Here is a 14,203-nt window from a genome sequence, read left to right on the forward strand (position 1 = left end):
TTATTTCAAAAACTAATTTATAAAAATTTGGAAAAAGAGGTTAAAATACCTCGAAATAGAATCAGATCGAAATGAAGAGTCTATCTTCGGAATCACCAAGGTAGAAAATACTCTGCGGGGAAATTAGAGCCCCTAAACCTTGAACAACAAGAAAAATTACTCTTTAGCACTAGATGCACATAATTTGTCACTAAATCTAAGGAGAGGAAACATTTAAAAGAGAATGAGCATAACCTTTTTAAAGAAACAAAATAGATCGTGCCTCAGCAAAGTGGCGTTTCTGTCGTTTGGTCCCACTAAACATCAATGTTTGCCTCAAAAGTCAAGATGCACAGACTGCAAACAATAAGCTAGTCAATCAGAATTTTGTGGTTTTAGATCCAAAGCAGAAGATTTAAAGCCCCCTTCTTGACAATCAAAGCAACGTGTTTTGTTGTTGTTTTTTTTTTTTTTTTTTTTTTTTAGCAATTTTGTGTTTAACAGGGCTAAGCGATTTTTCCGCTCTAAAGCCTATAGAGGAGATTTTTTTGTTTTCTATAAAAAAAAAACTTCCCTAAAGTATGACGTGAATGCTGCAGTGAGCCCCATGTTTATTCATATATCATTAGCCTAATGATTACATGAATAGATCAGTTAAGTTTTCGCCAAATCTTAGCAAATATTAATTTTGAAAGCATTAAAACAAATCGTACCACGGCAAAGTAACGTTTCTGTCACCTTGGGCCACAAAACATCAATTATAGCTCGACGGGGCCATAATTCCAGAAAATACAAATTCCCGTATTTTTGCACGTATTTTTGTGGTTCAAATCCGAGGTTTTCAGGCCATCTTCCTTTCATCTTGAAAAACGCCTCAACACCATGCGGGTTGAACCTTGTAATACGATGCAGATGTCACGAAGAGTTCCGTCTTTACGTAAGCTTCAAAAAAATTAAGCATACCCTTTAGTAAAGAGAATTATAATATCAAACTAAAGCTCGCAAAGATAATTTACAAAAGTGAACTATATTTAAGAAAAATGAAACATATATCAATTAATCACTAGTCATAAAAGTTTGATAAAATTTCTATAGTATATTTGTTTTAACTTCATTGTACCAGATTTGCGTCTTTGGCCATACCATAGAAAGTGGAAGATTTGTCGGCTAGAAGGACTGATGGAGAATCAAATTCTATTATTTGACCTTTGTCTAATACCATAACCCTGCAAAAAAAATACTCCATTAAAGATTCTTATGGCATATTTCAATAACTTTAAAAACTGACTCACTTTCTGAAGATCTGAAAGCCTAAGAAAAGAGTAATCTGAAAAATAAAATCCGCATCTCTTTCTCTCTCTTCCTCTGCCCAAGCAATCTATTAGCCAAGGACTCCTGAAAGAGCTAGGCCAAAAAACTTTCAGCAAAAAAGACTAAAAAGGATCAAACTAAAAGTTTTTAGAACAGCCTACAGATTGTTTATGGTGACGATACCTTAAGGTACCTCATGTTAAAATGACCTTCAAGTGATAAAATCTTCGGTTTAATGATAAATATATCTCATTTCCGTGGGTAATATCCGAATTAGAAGTAATTATTGGTCGGTTTTTGTGACATCGGTTTTTGGTCGGTTTCGTGACATTTTGAAAACTAAATAAAATAAAAATGAGTTTCAAAGAAAACGATTACTTGAAGCCCTACTTTGCATTTGAAGCACCCTGTAACCGGTTTTTAAAGGCTGTTGCAAAGGCCCGTATAAAATCTTAATTTTCAACCTCTGTAGGGGTTGGACGTGGTACCTAATGCTTTGATGAGGTTTCTAAGCACATACTAGATAGTGCAACAAAGAATGGCAGAAAGGAAAGAGAGCTAGAAAGAACCACTCCAAAATACATTGATGTCACATGAGACACACAAGCAGGAATTTACAGGGGAGGGGGAAGGTTAATGGCTCCGGAAAAATGCCTAAGTATGGAAACTGCATGGAGAAAATCGTTTCGTCAAAAAAGCAAAAAATCATTATATTTTGGCTAAATACACAGGCTCCAATCCCCGTCTTTACATACTTGTTTATGTCACGCGAAAAGAAAAACCGTCCACGAAAATAATAATAATAAAAAAATTAAGTAAAATAAAGTAAAATAATAATAAAATAATATAAGTAAAAAGTAATAATAAATACTAATAAATGTAATAAATAATAAATAAGTAAAAAGTTATAATAAATAATAAAGTAAAAAGTAAAATAATAATAATAAAATAGTAAGTAAAATAAAGTAAAATAATAATAAAATAATATAAGTAAAAAGTAATAATAAATATAATAAATAATAATAAATAAGTAAAAAGTGATAATAAATAATAATGTAAAAACTAAAAGAATAATAATAAAAAAGTAAGGTTGACTCGGTACTTCAGTAAGTCACTCACAAATGACAGCCTTTTAATAAGATTCTACATAGTAGTCTATGGGGAAAGACGTACGGTAGAGGGGAGGGTTAATTTTTTCCCTCATCTTTCCTATCACCCGCCTTTAAAATAAAAAAGACGTATACTCCTGATGCAGTTATTCCTTTTACTTCAATTTGTTTATTCAGTACTACCACAGAACAGTGATCTAGTGATCACTTTACTGTTCTATTACTAGACTCTTTATTCTCTTTACTCTCTTTATTCTCATTGACTATTCTCTTTACTGTTCTATTACTAGAGCAGTGATCTTGTCTAGTAATAGATTACCGAAAAGAGAATGGGGTATACACACAAGCATAATCATTTCCCTACCGCCGTTCCAATTAATTTTCACTATCAATATAAACTTCATTAGAAATTAGATATTAATTGGTATGATTTACCTGGTGCTATCCATGATGGTATTCAATCTATGCGCAATGGTGATTACTGTACACTCACTAAACTCCTTTCTTATGGTTGCCTGAATCAAGTCATCTGTTTCCAAGTCAACAGCAGCTGTTGCCTCATCAAGTATAAGAACTTTTGTTTTCCGCAATAATGCACGAGCAAGACAAACCAGTTGTCGTTGTCCAACACTAGAAGAAGAAGAATACATATTCCTTTATACTATACAAATATCGCCTTACAACCCATCAGGATAATGATAGCTAGAGTTCATAGTACGCACTATCCACGTGATATAGACATGTAAATATTAAATAACAGTAGTGCCATTACGAGGTGTCTGCACTAGTATTATTCGATGGATAAAATCCCACAAAATTACATAGAATCTCCAAAAAACTAAACTGCACCGAAGCCAAGAAGGGGACCTCTACCTTGATCCGTCCCTGATGCCATCACAATCTGGCGTGTATTAGATCAAGAAAAAACCGTCCAGATTGAGGAGTAGACTATCCAGAATAACTCCTGATAAAAAACATAATGACATTGGAATTACCGTTTTGCTGTTGTATGGCACTTTGTCCCAGAAATACCAGTTTGTGGTTATAAAAAGCACTTGGACAAGAAATTGCTTATCTAAATAGCCTCTAATCTATTAAACTGTACACGTTAGTAATAAAAAAGAGAAGAAGGTGAAGTCAGTGCTACCATGCCATAATGTGGATGTCTTTGAATTGCAATGTAACGAACTGTAACTCTCTGAATAAGGGTTCTCAATCTCAGGAATTTCGATTGTATGCGTCTCTTAAGGAGTAATTTTGGGCGCCTGTTTTTCGAAATATTTGGAAATCTCTCTTTCGACTACACAATATTTTAGAGCTGGATAATAGCTTTCATCTTATACAATGTTTTTCACGGCTATGGTGGACAGGTTACCGGGTATATGGAAGACAGATTGAAAAAAAATTGGCAGTTTAGTACAATGTTGGCAACTATTGTTACCAAAATGGTCATTTAAACTAGTTCATAGTGATTTATTATATATGTGTAATTTTTTTATGTATTTTATTATTAGCCTTGTGCTGGAGTATATGTCTAAATAAATCTATGTCTAAAATTCAAAACATAAAACTTTAGTAGTTGAGTGCACGAATTTGAGAGTAAGGGGGGGGGACATTCTTTAAAACAAGCAAAATATAAAAGCACATATGGGATAAATTGTAAAAATAATGGGGTTTAAGGGGATCTACCCTTCCTCCGCGTGCATGTCTCCTGTGTTTTGTTAATTCGATATTAACTAATTAACTCCAGAAAATTGCAAAATATTAATTAACTAGCTTATTCATTCATTAGTCAATTTATTGGTTGCTTAATCAATTTCAAACAACATGTCCTTTTCTCGAAAATAGAGTCACAAAAAATAAATAATATCTATCTTTTTAACAAGCATCAGTTAATAAAAAGAAAACCCCTCATCGTCATCATCTCTATTATCTAACAAGTCTCATGTTTCATATTTTTCTATTTCATAGAGTTCTATGGGTTGTAGGTTTCATAGGGTTCTCTTTCATAGGGTTATTGTGTGATTTTTGGTGGATAGGAAGGTTCATACATTTGTTATGGCCAGGAACCTGACTTCCGGGTATGCAGGAAAATACTTGACGCATTTATGTAATTTTAGGATTAGCAAGGTCGGGCTAGGAAATACTAATTTGACCTGTTGGTTGAAGATTTCTCATCATTAACCTGCGTGACTAAAGACAGACTTCTTGAGTCAATTTTTCAATCCAACATCCCGATTGTGCACATAATTCATGGCGTTTTACACAAAGGGTATTTTACAGGAGAGAAAAAACAATGAAAAAAATCTTTCTCGCAAATTAGAATTTAAGAAACTGTAAAGACTGATTCCGAATTAACTTTTCGATCAAAATTCACTGGAAACGTCCAAATCACATAATTCTCTGTTGCTTAGAAGATAAGGGGCTTATGCCCTTTTTGCGAAACAGCAATATCAAAATTTCAACTTTTCCAATTCGCGAAATGAACTTAAATCTTTTGAGACTTTAATTTGTTCACTTAAAAAATAATCAATGCAATATACAAAATAATCAAAATCAATGAAAGGATGAACATTCGTTCTTAAGAAACATCGTCTGGAATGTACTCGTGAAGCACCTTATCAGATATATCAGGTTTCTGTAAAACCAAATAAAATCCTCTCCTTCGATGAAAAGAAGAAGAGAGGTGAAGGATTCTAGGGTTGTATTGAAGTTCTATTGGTTGTATTGTACGAAGGATTGTGGGGTTTTATTGAAGTTGTATTGGTTGTATTGTATGAAGGATTGTAGGGTTGTATTGAAGTTGTATTGGTTGTATTGTATGAAGGAATGCAGGTTTGTATTGAAGTTGTATTGGTTGTATTGTATGAAGGATTGTAGGTTTGTATTGAAGTTGTATTGGTTGTATTGTATGAAGGATTGTAGGGTTGTATTGAAGTTGTATTGGTTGTATTGTATGAAGTATTGTAGGTTTGTATTGAAGTTGTATTGGTTGTATTGTATGAAGGAATGCAGGGTTGTATTGAAGTTGTATTGGTTGTATTGTATGAAGGATTGTAGGTTTGTATTGAAGTTGTATTGGTTGTATTGTATGAAGGATTGTAGGTTTGTATTGAAGTTGTATTGGTTGTATTGTATGAAGGAATGCAGGGTTGTATTGAAGTTGTATTGGTTGTATTGTATGAAGGATTGTAGGTTTGTATTGAAGTTGTATTGGTTGTATTGTTTGAAGGATTGCAGGGTTGTATTGAAGTTGTATTGGTTTTATTGTATGAAGGATTGCAGGTTTGTATTGAAGTTGTATTGGTTGTATTGTATGAAGGATTGTAGGTTTGTATTGCAGTTGTATTGGTTGTATTGTATGAAGGATTGTAGGGTTGTATTGAAGTTGTATTGGTTGTATTGTATGAAGGAATGCAGGGTTGTTTTGAAGTTGTATTGGTTGTATTGTATGAAGGATTGTAGGTTTGTATTGAAGTTGTATTGGTTGTATTGTATGAAGGATTGTAGGTTTGTATTGATGTTGTATTGGCTGTATTGTATGAAGGATTCTAGGGTTGTATTGAAGTTCTATTGGTTGTATTGTAAGAAGGATTGTGGGGTTTTATTGAAGTTGTATTGGTTGTATTGTATGAAGGATTGTAGGTTTGTATTGAAGTTGTATTGGTTGTATTGTATGAAGGATTGTAGGTTTGTATTGAAGTTGTATTGGTTGTATTGTATGAAGGATTGTAGGTTTGTATTGAAGTTGTATTGGTTGTATTGTATGAAGGATTGTAGGGTTGTATTGAAGTTCTATTGGTTGTATTGTACGAAGGATTGTGGGGTTTTATTGAAGTTGTATTGGTTGTATTGTATGAAGGATTGCAGGGTTGTATTGAAGTTGTATTGGTTGTATTGTATGAAGGATTGTAGGTTTGTATTGAAGTTGTATTGGTTTTTTTGTATGCTGGATTGTAGGTTTGTATTGAAGTTGTATTGGCTGTATTGTTTGAAGGATTGTAGGTTTGTATTGAAGTTGTATTGGTTGTATTGTATGAAGGATTGTAGGGTTGTATTGAAGTTGTATTGGTTGTATTGTATGAAGGATTGTAGGTTTGTATTGAAGTTGTATTGGTTGTATTGTATGAAGGATTGTAGGGTTGTATTGAAGTTGTATTGGTTGTATTGTATGAAGGAATGCAGGGTTGTTTTGAAGTTGTATTGGTTGTATTGTATGAAGGATTGTAGGTTTGTATTGAAGTTGTATTGGTTGTATTGTATGAAGGATTGCAGGGTTGTATTGAAGTTGTATTGGTTGTATTGTATGAAGGATTGTAGGGTTGTATTGAAGTTGTATTGGTTGTATTGTATGAAGGAATGCAGGGTTGTTTTGAAGTTGTATTGGTTGTATTGTATGAAGGATTGTAGGTTTGTATTGAAGTTGTATTGGCTGTATTGTATGAAGGATTGCAGGTTTGTATTGAAGTTGTTTTGGTTGTATTGTATGAAGGATTGTTGGGTTGTATTGAAGTTGTATTGGCTGTATTGTATGAAGGATTGTAGGTTTGTATTGAAGTTGTATTGGTTGTATTGTATGAAGGAATGCAGGGTTGTATTGAAGTTGTATTGGTTGTATTGTATGAAGGATTGTAGGTTTGTATTGAAGTTGTATTGGTTGTATTGTATGAAGGATTGTAGGTTTGTATTGAAGTTGTATTGGTTGTATTGTATGAAGGATTCGTAGGGTTGTATTGAAGTTCTATTGGTTGTATTGTACGAAGGATTGTGGGGTTTTATTGAAGTTGTATTGGTTGTATTGTATGAAGGATTGCAGGGTTGTATTGAAGTTGTATTGGTTGTATTGTATGAAGGATTGTAGGTTTGTATTGAAGTTGTATTGGTTGTATTGTATGAAGGATTGCAGGGTTTGTATTGAAGTTGTATTGGTTGTAGTTATTGTATGAAGGATTGTAGGTTTGTATTGAAGTTGTATTGGTTGTATTGTATGAAGGATTGTAGGTTTGTATTGAAGTTGTATTGGTTTGTATTGTATGAAGGATTGTAGGTTTGTATTGAAGTTGTATTGGTTGTATTGTATGAAGGATTGTAGGGGTTGTATTGAAGTTGTATTGGTTGTATTGTATGAAGGAATGCAGGGTTGTATTGAAGTTGTATTGGTTGTATTGTATGAAGGATTGTAGGTTTGTATTGAAGTTGTATTGGTTGTATTGTATGAAGGATTGTAGGTTTGTATTGAAGTTGTAGTGGCTGTATTGTATGAAGGATTCTAGGGTTGTATTGAAGTTGTATTGGTTGTATTGTACGAAGGATTGTTGGGTTTTATTGAAGTTGTATTGGTTGTATTGTATGAAGGATTGTGGGGTTTTATTGAAGTTGTATTGGTTGTATTGTATGAAGGATTGCAGGGTTGTATTGAAGTTGTATTGGTTGTATTGTATGAAGGATTGTAGGTTTGTATTGAAGTTGTATTGGTTGTATTGTATGAAGGATTGTAGGTTTGTATTGAAGTTGTATTGGTTGTATTGTATGAAGGATTGTAGGGTTGTATTGAAGTTGTATTGGTTGTATTGTATGAAGGATTGTAGGTTTGTTTTGAAGTTTTATTGGTTGTATTGTATGAAGGATTGTTGGGTTGTATTGAAGTTGTATTGGTTGTATTGTATGAAGGATTGTAGGGTTGTATTGAAGTTGTATTGGTTGTATTGTATGAAGGATTGTAGGTTTGTATTGAAGTTGTATTGGCTGTATTGTATGAAGGATTGTAGGTTTGTATTGAAGTTGTATTGGTTGTATTGTATGAAGGATTGTAGGGTTGTATTGAAGTTGTATTGGTTGTATTGTATGAAGGATTGTAGGTTTGTATTGAAGTTGTATTGGCTGTATTGTATGAAGGATTGTAGGGTTGTATTGAAGTTGGATGGGTTGTATTGTATGAAGGATTGTAGGGTTTTATTGAAGTTGTATTGGTTGTATTGTATGAAGGATTGTAGGTTTGTATTGAAGTTGTATTGGTTGTATTGTATGAAGGATTGTAGGGTTGTATTGAAGTTGTATTGGTTGTATTGTATGAAGGAATGCAGGGTTGTTTTGAAGTTGTATTGGTTGTATTGTATGAAGAATTGTAGGAACGAACCAGGATCAGGATCTGAACCAATTTTCATTTTTATGCTTTAGTCAAGTCCATACGAATCTTTGGCTCCCATATTTAATATTGCCATATTTGGCAATATATTCAAATCCCATATTTGAATATCGTAAAACATTGAGTGATAGATAAACTTTTTCTACTCATCTCTTCACTCTTTGCCTTATACAGGTCAAATATTTTCGCAATATTCAAATTTACAGACAGATACTTTCTGGAGGTATGAGCCCTCGTATAATCGGACTCAGAAACAGGGAAAAAGCTAATGTGGTTATTGATATATTCCAAATAGAATTCATTAGACCTATTGTGAGCTTGTCTCTCCGGGGTTGAATGGGGTGGCTGAACTACACCAAACTCGGTTTTCTTCGAAACGATTCCTCTTAGTTCTTTCAATGCCATGATTCCCAAAGTGGGGTGCAGGCCCTGGGGCATGGCAATATTTTGGTGGGTCATGGGCAGGACATGTGATGGCAAAGGATCCAATAAAACAGTTCCCCAGCACTATTCTCGAAAAAAACGGACTCGTCGTCTAGAAAAAATTTAACTAAGGCCCTTTTGGCATAATACTTTTTCACGAATTTGGACTTACGCCCCCTTGGAAAATGTGTAATTCGGTCACGATTGAAGGTGAGTCTATTTTGAATAGACAAATCCATAGATCTCTTCGAACTCTTTCGAACAATATGCTTAACTCATTTTCAGAAACGACTCTTTTTGCAAACGCCACGGAATTTTCGTAACTTACTCATGTGGCTAAAGTTTGTAATTGTGCGAGTCAAGTTTGTAATACAATCCTAACTCAGGGCTTAATTTCTACTAAACAGTTGTCATAGTACAACGGTGATGAAGCTCTCCTTCAATGTAGGTGGATCCGAGTTATTACCACTCTGCATCAACGAAGCCTTACTATTCAGATAATATTTCATATACAAGTCCCCAAATTTAAAATGTAAGTACTTCAGATGGCAGTCGAACATAGAATCGAAGAAAAGGTGTAATTCGGCCCAATAGTAACCGAAACTCTTGACCGAAAAAATGGATTTTCGAAAAAAAAATTATACATCAACAGGATTGGCTTTTTGTAAAAAGGGAAAAGAATACGGCATTGGACTTTACAATCCCTACCGGCAGTGCTGATCTCCATTTCTTGGTCTTTCAGCCAGGAAGTGCAATGGGGGATTGGGGGCCAATCATCCTGTGCTTTCATACATCCTTACCCTCCCCAGATTTCTCCAGGTACCCATTTAAAGCTGGGTCGACTCTGACTGAGCTTACAGAGTCAGAAACATGGAATTTTGTATCTTTTACAAGAAGAAAGATCACTGATGCGTTTTTTTATGCATCGAAAATAATGATCGTATCGAACCAATGCTGCTATAAGATCGGAAAAGCCTCATTCGGACCTAAGTCAAAACTGCTAGCACCCCTTTTCAGTGACAAAATACTGGAGGGTAACTAGCCCTCCTCCCATGCCCTTTTTTCCCCAGAGACATGCAATCAAAATTTTAGGATAATATTTGATTCAGCATAGTTGAAAGGCCCAATAGCTATGCTTTTGGGGGTCTGTCATTGGGAATATCGAATAGTGTATTGGGAATATCATTGGGAACATTCGAATAGTGTATTTTTCATACACGATTTCCGAAACGGTTTTTGTTTTCAGGAAAGCGTGAATGACACTCACCCATTGTTTTTGTTTTCAGGAATTTGAATCGTGTATTTTTCATACACTATTCCCGAAAACGGTTTTTGTTTTCAGGAAAGGGTGAATGACACTCACCCTTTGTTTTTGTTTTCAGTAATTCGAATAGTGCATTTTCATACACTATTCCCGAAAAAGTTTTTGTTTCCAGGAAAGGGTGAATGACACTCACCCTTTGTTTTTGTTTTCAGGAATTCGAATAGTGTATTTTTCATACACTCTTCCCGAAAACGGTTTTTGTTTTCAGGAAAGGGTGAATGACGCTCACCCTTTGTTTTTGTTTTTTTTCAGGAATTCGAATAGTGTATTTTTCATACACTATTCCCGAAACAGTTTTTGTTTTCAGGAAAGGGTGAATGAAACTCACCCTTTGTTTTTGTTTTCAGGAACTCGAATAGTTTATTTTTCATACACTATTCCCGAAACTGTTTTTGTTTTCAGGAAAGGGTGAATGACACACACCCTTTGTTCTTGTTTTCAGGAATTCGAATAGTGTATTTTTCATACACTATTCCCAAAACGGTTTTTGTTTTTCAGGAAAGGGTGAATGACACTCACCCTTTGTTTTTGTTTTCAGGAATTCGAATAGTGTATTTTTCATACACTATTCCCGAAACAGTTTTTGTTTTCAGGAAAGGGTGAATGACACTCACCCTTTGTTTTTGTTTTCAGGAATTCGAATAGTGTATTTTTCATACACTATTCCCGAAAACGGTTTTTGTTTTCAGGAAAGGGTGAATGACACTCGACCTTTGTTTTTGTTTTCAGGAAATCGAATAGTATATTTTTCACACAGTATTCCCGAAACGGTTTTTGTTTTCAGGAAAGGGTGAATGACACACCCTTTGTTTTTGTTTTCAGGAATTTGAATAGTGTATTTTTCATACACTATTCCCGAAAACGGTTTTTGTTTTCAGGAAAGGGTGAATGACACTCACCCTTTGTTTTTGTTTTCAGGAATTCGAATAGTGTATTTTTCATACACTATTCCCGAAACGGTTTTTGTTTTCAGGAAAGGGTGAATGACACTCACCCTTTGTTTTTGTTTTCAGGAATTCGAATCGTGTATTTTCATACACTATTCCCAAAAACGGTTTTTGTTTTCAGGAAAGGGTCAATGACACTCACCCTTTGTTTTTGTTTTCAGAAACTCGAATAGTGTATTTTTCATACACTATTCCCGAAACAGTTTTTGTTTTCAGGAAAGGGTGAATGACGCTCACCCTTTATTTTTGTTTTCCGGAATTCGAATAGTGTATTTTTCATACACTATTCCCGAAACTGTTTTTGTTTTCAGGAAAGGGTGAATGACACCCACCCTTTGTTCTTGTTTTCAGGAATTCGAATAGTGTATTTTTCATACACTATTCCCCAAAACGGTTTCTGTTTTCAGGAAAGGGTGAATGACACTCACCCTTTGTTTTTGTTTTCAGGAATTCGAATAGTGTATTTTTCATACACTATTCCCAAAACGGTTTTTGTTTTCAGGAAAGGGTGAATGACACTCACCCTTTGTTTTTGTTTTCAGGAATTCGAATAGTGTATTTTTCATACACTATTCCCGAAACAGTTTTTGTTTCCAGGAAAGGGTGAATGAAATTCACCCTTTGTTTTTGTTTTCAGGAACTCGAATAGCTTATTTTTCATACAGTATTCCCGAAACGGTTTTTTTTTCAGGAAAGGGTGAATGACACTCACCCTTTGTTTTTGTTTTCAGGAATTCGAATCGTGTATTTTTCATACACTATTCCCGAAAACGGTTTTTGTTTTCAGGAAAGGGTGAATGACACTCACCCTTTGTTTTTGTTTTCAGGAATTCGAATAGTGTATTTTCATACACTATTCCCAAAAACGGTTTTTGTTTTCAGGAAAGGGTCAATGACACTCACCCTTTGTTTTTGTTTTCAGGAATTCGAATAGTGTATTTTTCATACACTATTCCCGAAAACGGTTTTTGTTTTCAGGAAAGGGTGAATGACGCTCACCCTTTATTTTTGTTTTCAGGAATTCGAATAGTGTATTTTTCACTATTCCCGAACTGTTTTTGTTTTTAGGAAAGGGTGAATGACACCCACCCTTTGTTCTTGTTTTCAGGAATTCGAAGTGTATTTCTCATACACTATTCCCCAAAACGGTTTCTGTTTTCAGGAAAGGGTGAATGACACTCACCCTTTGTGTTTGTTTTCAGGAATTCGAATAGTGTATTTTTCATAAACTATTCCCAAAACGGTTTTTGTTTTCAGGAAAGGGTGAATGACACTCACCCTTTGTTTTTGTTTTCAGGAATTCGAATAGTGTATTTTTCATACACTATTCCCGAAAATGGTTTTTGTTTTCAGGAAAGGGTGAATGACACTCACCCTTTGTTTTTGTTTTCAGGAATTCGAATAGTGTATTTTTCATACACTATTCCCGAAAAGGTTTTTGTTTTCAGGAAAGGGTGAATGACACTCACCCTTTGTTTTTGTTTTCAGGAATTCGAATAGTCTAACCCTTTGTTTTTGTTTTCAGGAATTCGAATAGTGTATTTTTCATACACTATTCCCGAAAACTGTTTTTGTTTTCAGGAAAGGGTGAATGACACCCACCCTTTGTTTTTGTTTTCAGGAATTCGAATAGTGTATTTTTCATACACTATTTCCGAAACGATTTTTGTTTTCAGGAAAGGGTGAATGACACTCACCCTTTGTTTTTGTTTTCAGGAATTCGAAGAGTGTATTTTTCATACACTATTCCCGAAACTGTTTTTGTTTTCAGGAACGGGTGAATGACACTCACCCTTTGTTTTTGTTTTCAGGAATTCGAATATTGTACTTTTCATACACTATTCCCGAAACGGTTTTTGTTTTCAGGAAAGGGTGAATGACACTCACCCTTTGTTTTTGTTTTCAGGAATTCGAATATTGTATTTTTCATACACTATTCCCGAAACGGTTTTTGTTTTCAGGAAAGGGTGAATGACACTCACCCTTTGTTTTTGTTTTCAGGAATTCGAATAGTGTATTTTTCATACACTATTCCCGAAACGGTTTTTGTTTTCAGGAAAGGGTGAATGACACTCACCCTTTGTTTTTGTTTTCAGGAATTCGAACATTGTATTTTTCATACACTATTCCCGAAACGGTTTTTGTTTTCAGGAAAGGGTGAATGACACACACCCTTTGTTTTTGTTTTCAGGAAAGGGTGAATAACACCCACCCTTGGTTTTTGTTTTCAGGATTTCGAATAGTGTATTTTTCATACGCTATTCCCGAAACGGTTTTTGTTTTCAGGAAAGGGTGAATGACACTCACCCTTTGTTTTGTTTTCAGGAATTCGAATAGTGTATTTTTCATACACTATTCCCGGAAAAGGTTTTTGTTTTCAGGAAAGGGTGAATGACACCCACCCTTTGTTTTTGTTTTCAGGAATTCGAATATTGTATTTTTCATACACTATTCCCGAAACGGTTTTTGTTTTCAGGAAAGGGTGAATGACACTCACCCTTTGTTTTTGTTTTCAGGAATTCGAATAGTGTATTTTTCATACACTATTCCCGAAAACGGTTTTTGTTTTCAGGAAAGGGTGAATGACACTCACCCTTTGTTTTTGTTTTCAGGAATTCGAATAGTGCATTTTTCATACACTATTCCCGAAATGGTTTTTGTTTTCAGGAAAGGGTGAATGACACTCACCCTTTGTTTATGTTTTCAGGAATTCGAATAGTGTATTTTTCATACACTATTCCCAAACACGGTTTTTGTTTTCAGGAAAGGGTCAATGACACTCACCCTTTGTTTTTGTTTTCAGGAATTCGAATAGTGTATTTTTCATAAACTATTCCCGAAATGGTTTGTTTTCAGGAAAGGGTCAATGACACTCACCCTTTGTTTTTATTTTCAGGAATTCGAATAGTGTATCTTCACCAACAACAAAAAAACACTATTAAATTCTTATCAGAAAAAGCGGGGA

At 34.5% G+C, this 14,203-nt stretch overlaps 1 protein-coding gene across 6 annotated transcripts in view; it reads right to left on the reverse strand.

Annotated features, from left to right (window-relative positions):
- Positions 1 to 990: 990 nt before the first annotated feature.
- The window catches only part of MRP (Multidrug-Resistance like Protein 1), a 175,237-nt gene continuing 162,024 nt past the window's right edge, over positions 991 to 14,203 (reverse strand). For all 6 annotated transcript variants that reach the window (XM_089089429.1, XM_089089428.1, XM_089089427.1 and 3 more), the window contains exons 29-30: positions 2,835 to 3,029; positions 991 to 1,205 (exon numbers count right to left, since the gene is read on the reverse strand). In XM_089089429.1, coding sequence (XP_088945555.1) covers positions 1,091 to 1,205; positions 2,835 to 3,029 — 310 coding nt within the window. In that variant the 3' untranslated portion in view covers positions 991 to 1,090. The remainder of the gene's footprint in view (positions 1,206 to 2,834; positions 3,030 to 14,203) is intronic.

Source organism: Artemia sp. Qi Xiang Cuo, chromosome 5 (genome assembly GCF_049724085.1).
Source record: "Artemia sp. Qi Xiang Cuo chromosome 5, ASM4972408v1, whole genome shotgun sequence".
NCBI classification, from domain to species: domain Eukaryota; kingdom Metazoa; phylum Arthropoda; class Branchiopoda; order Anostraca; family Artemiidae; genus Artemia; species Artemia sp. Qi Xiang Cuo.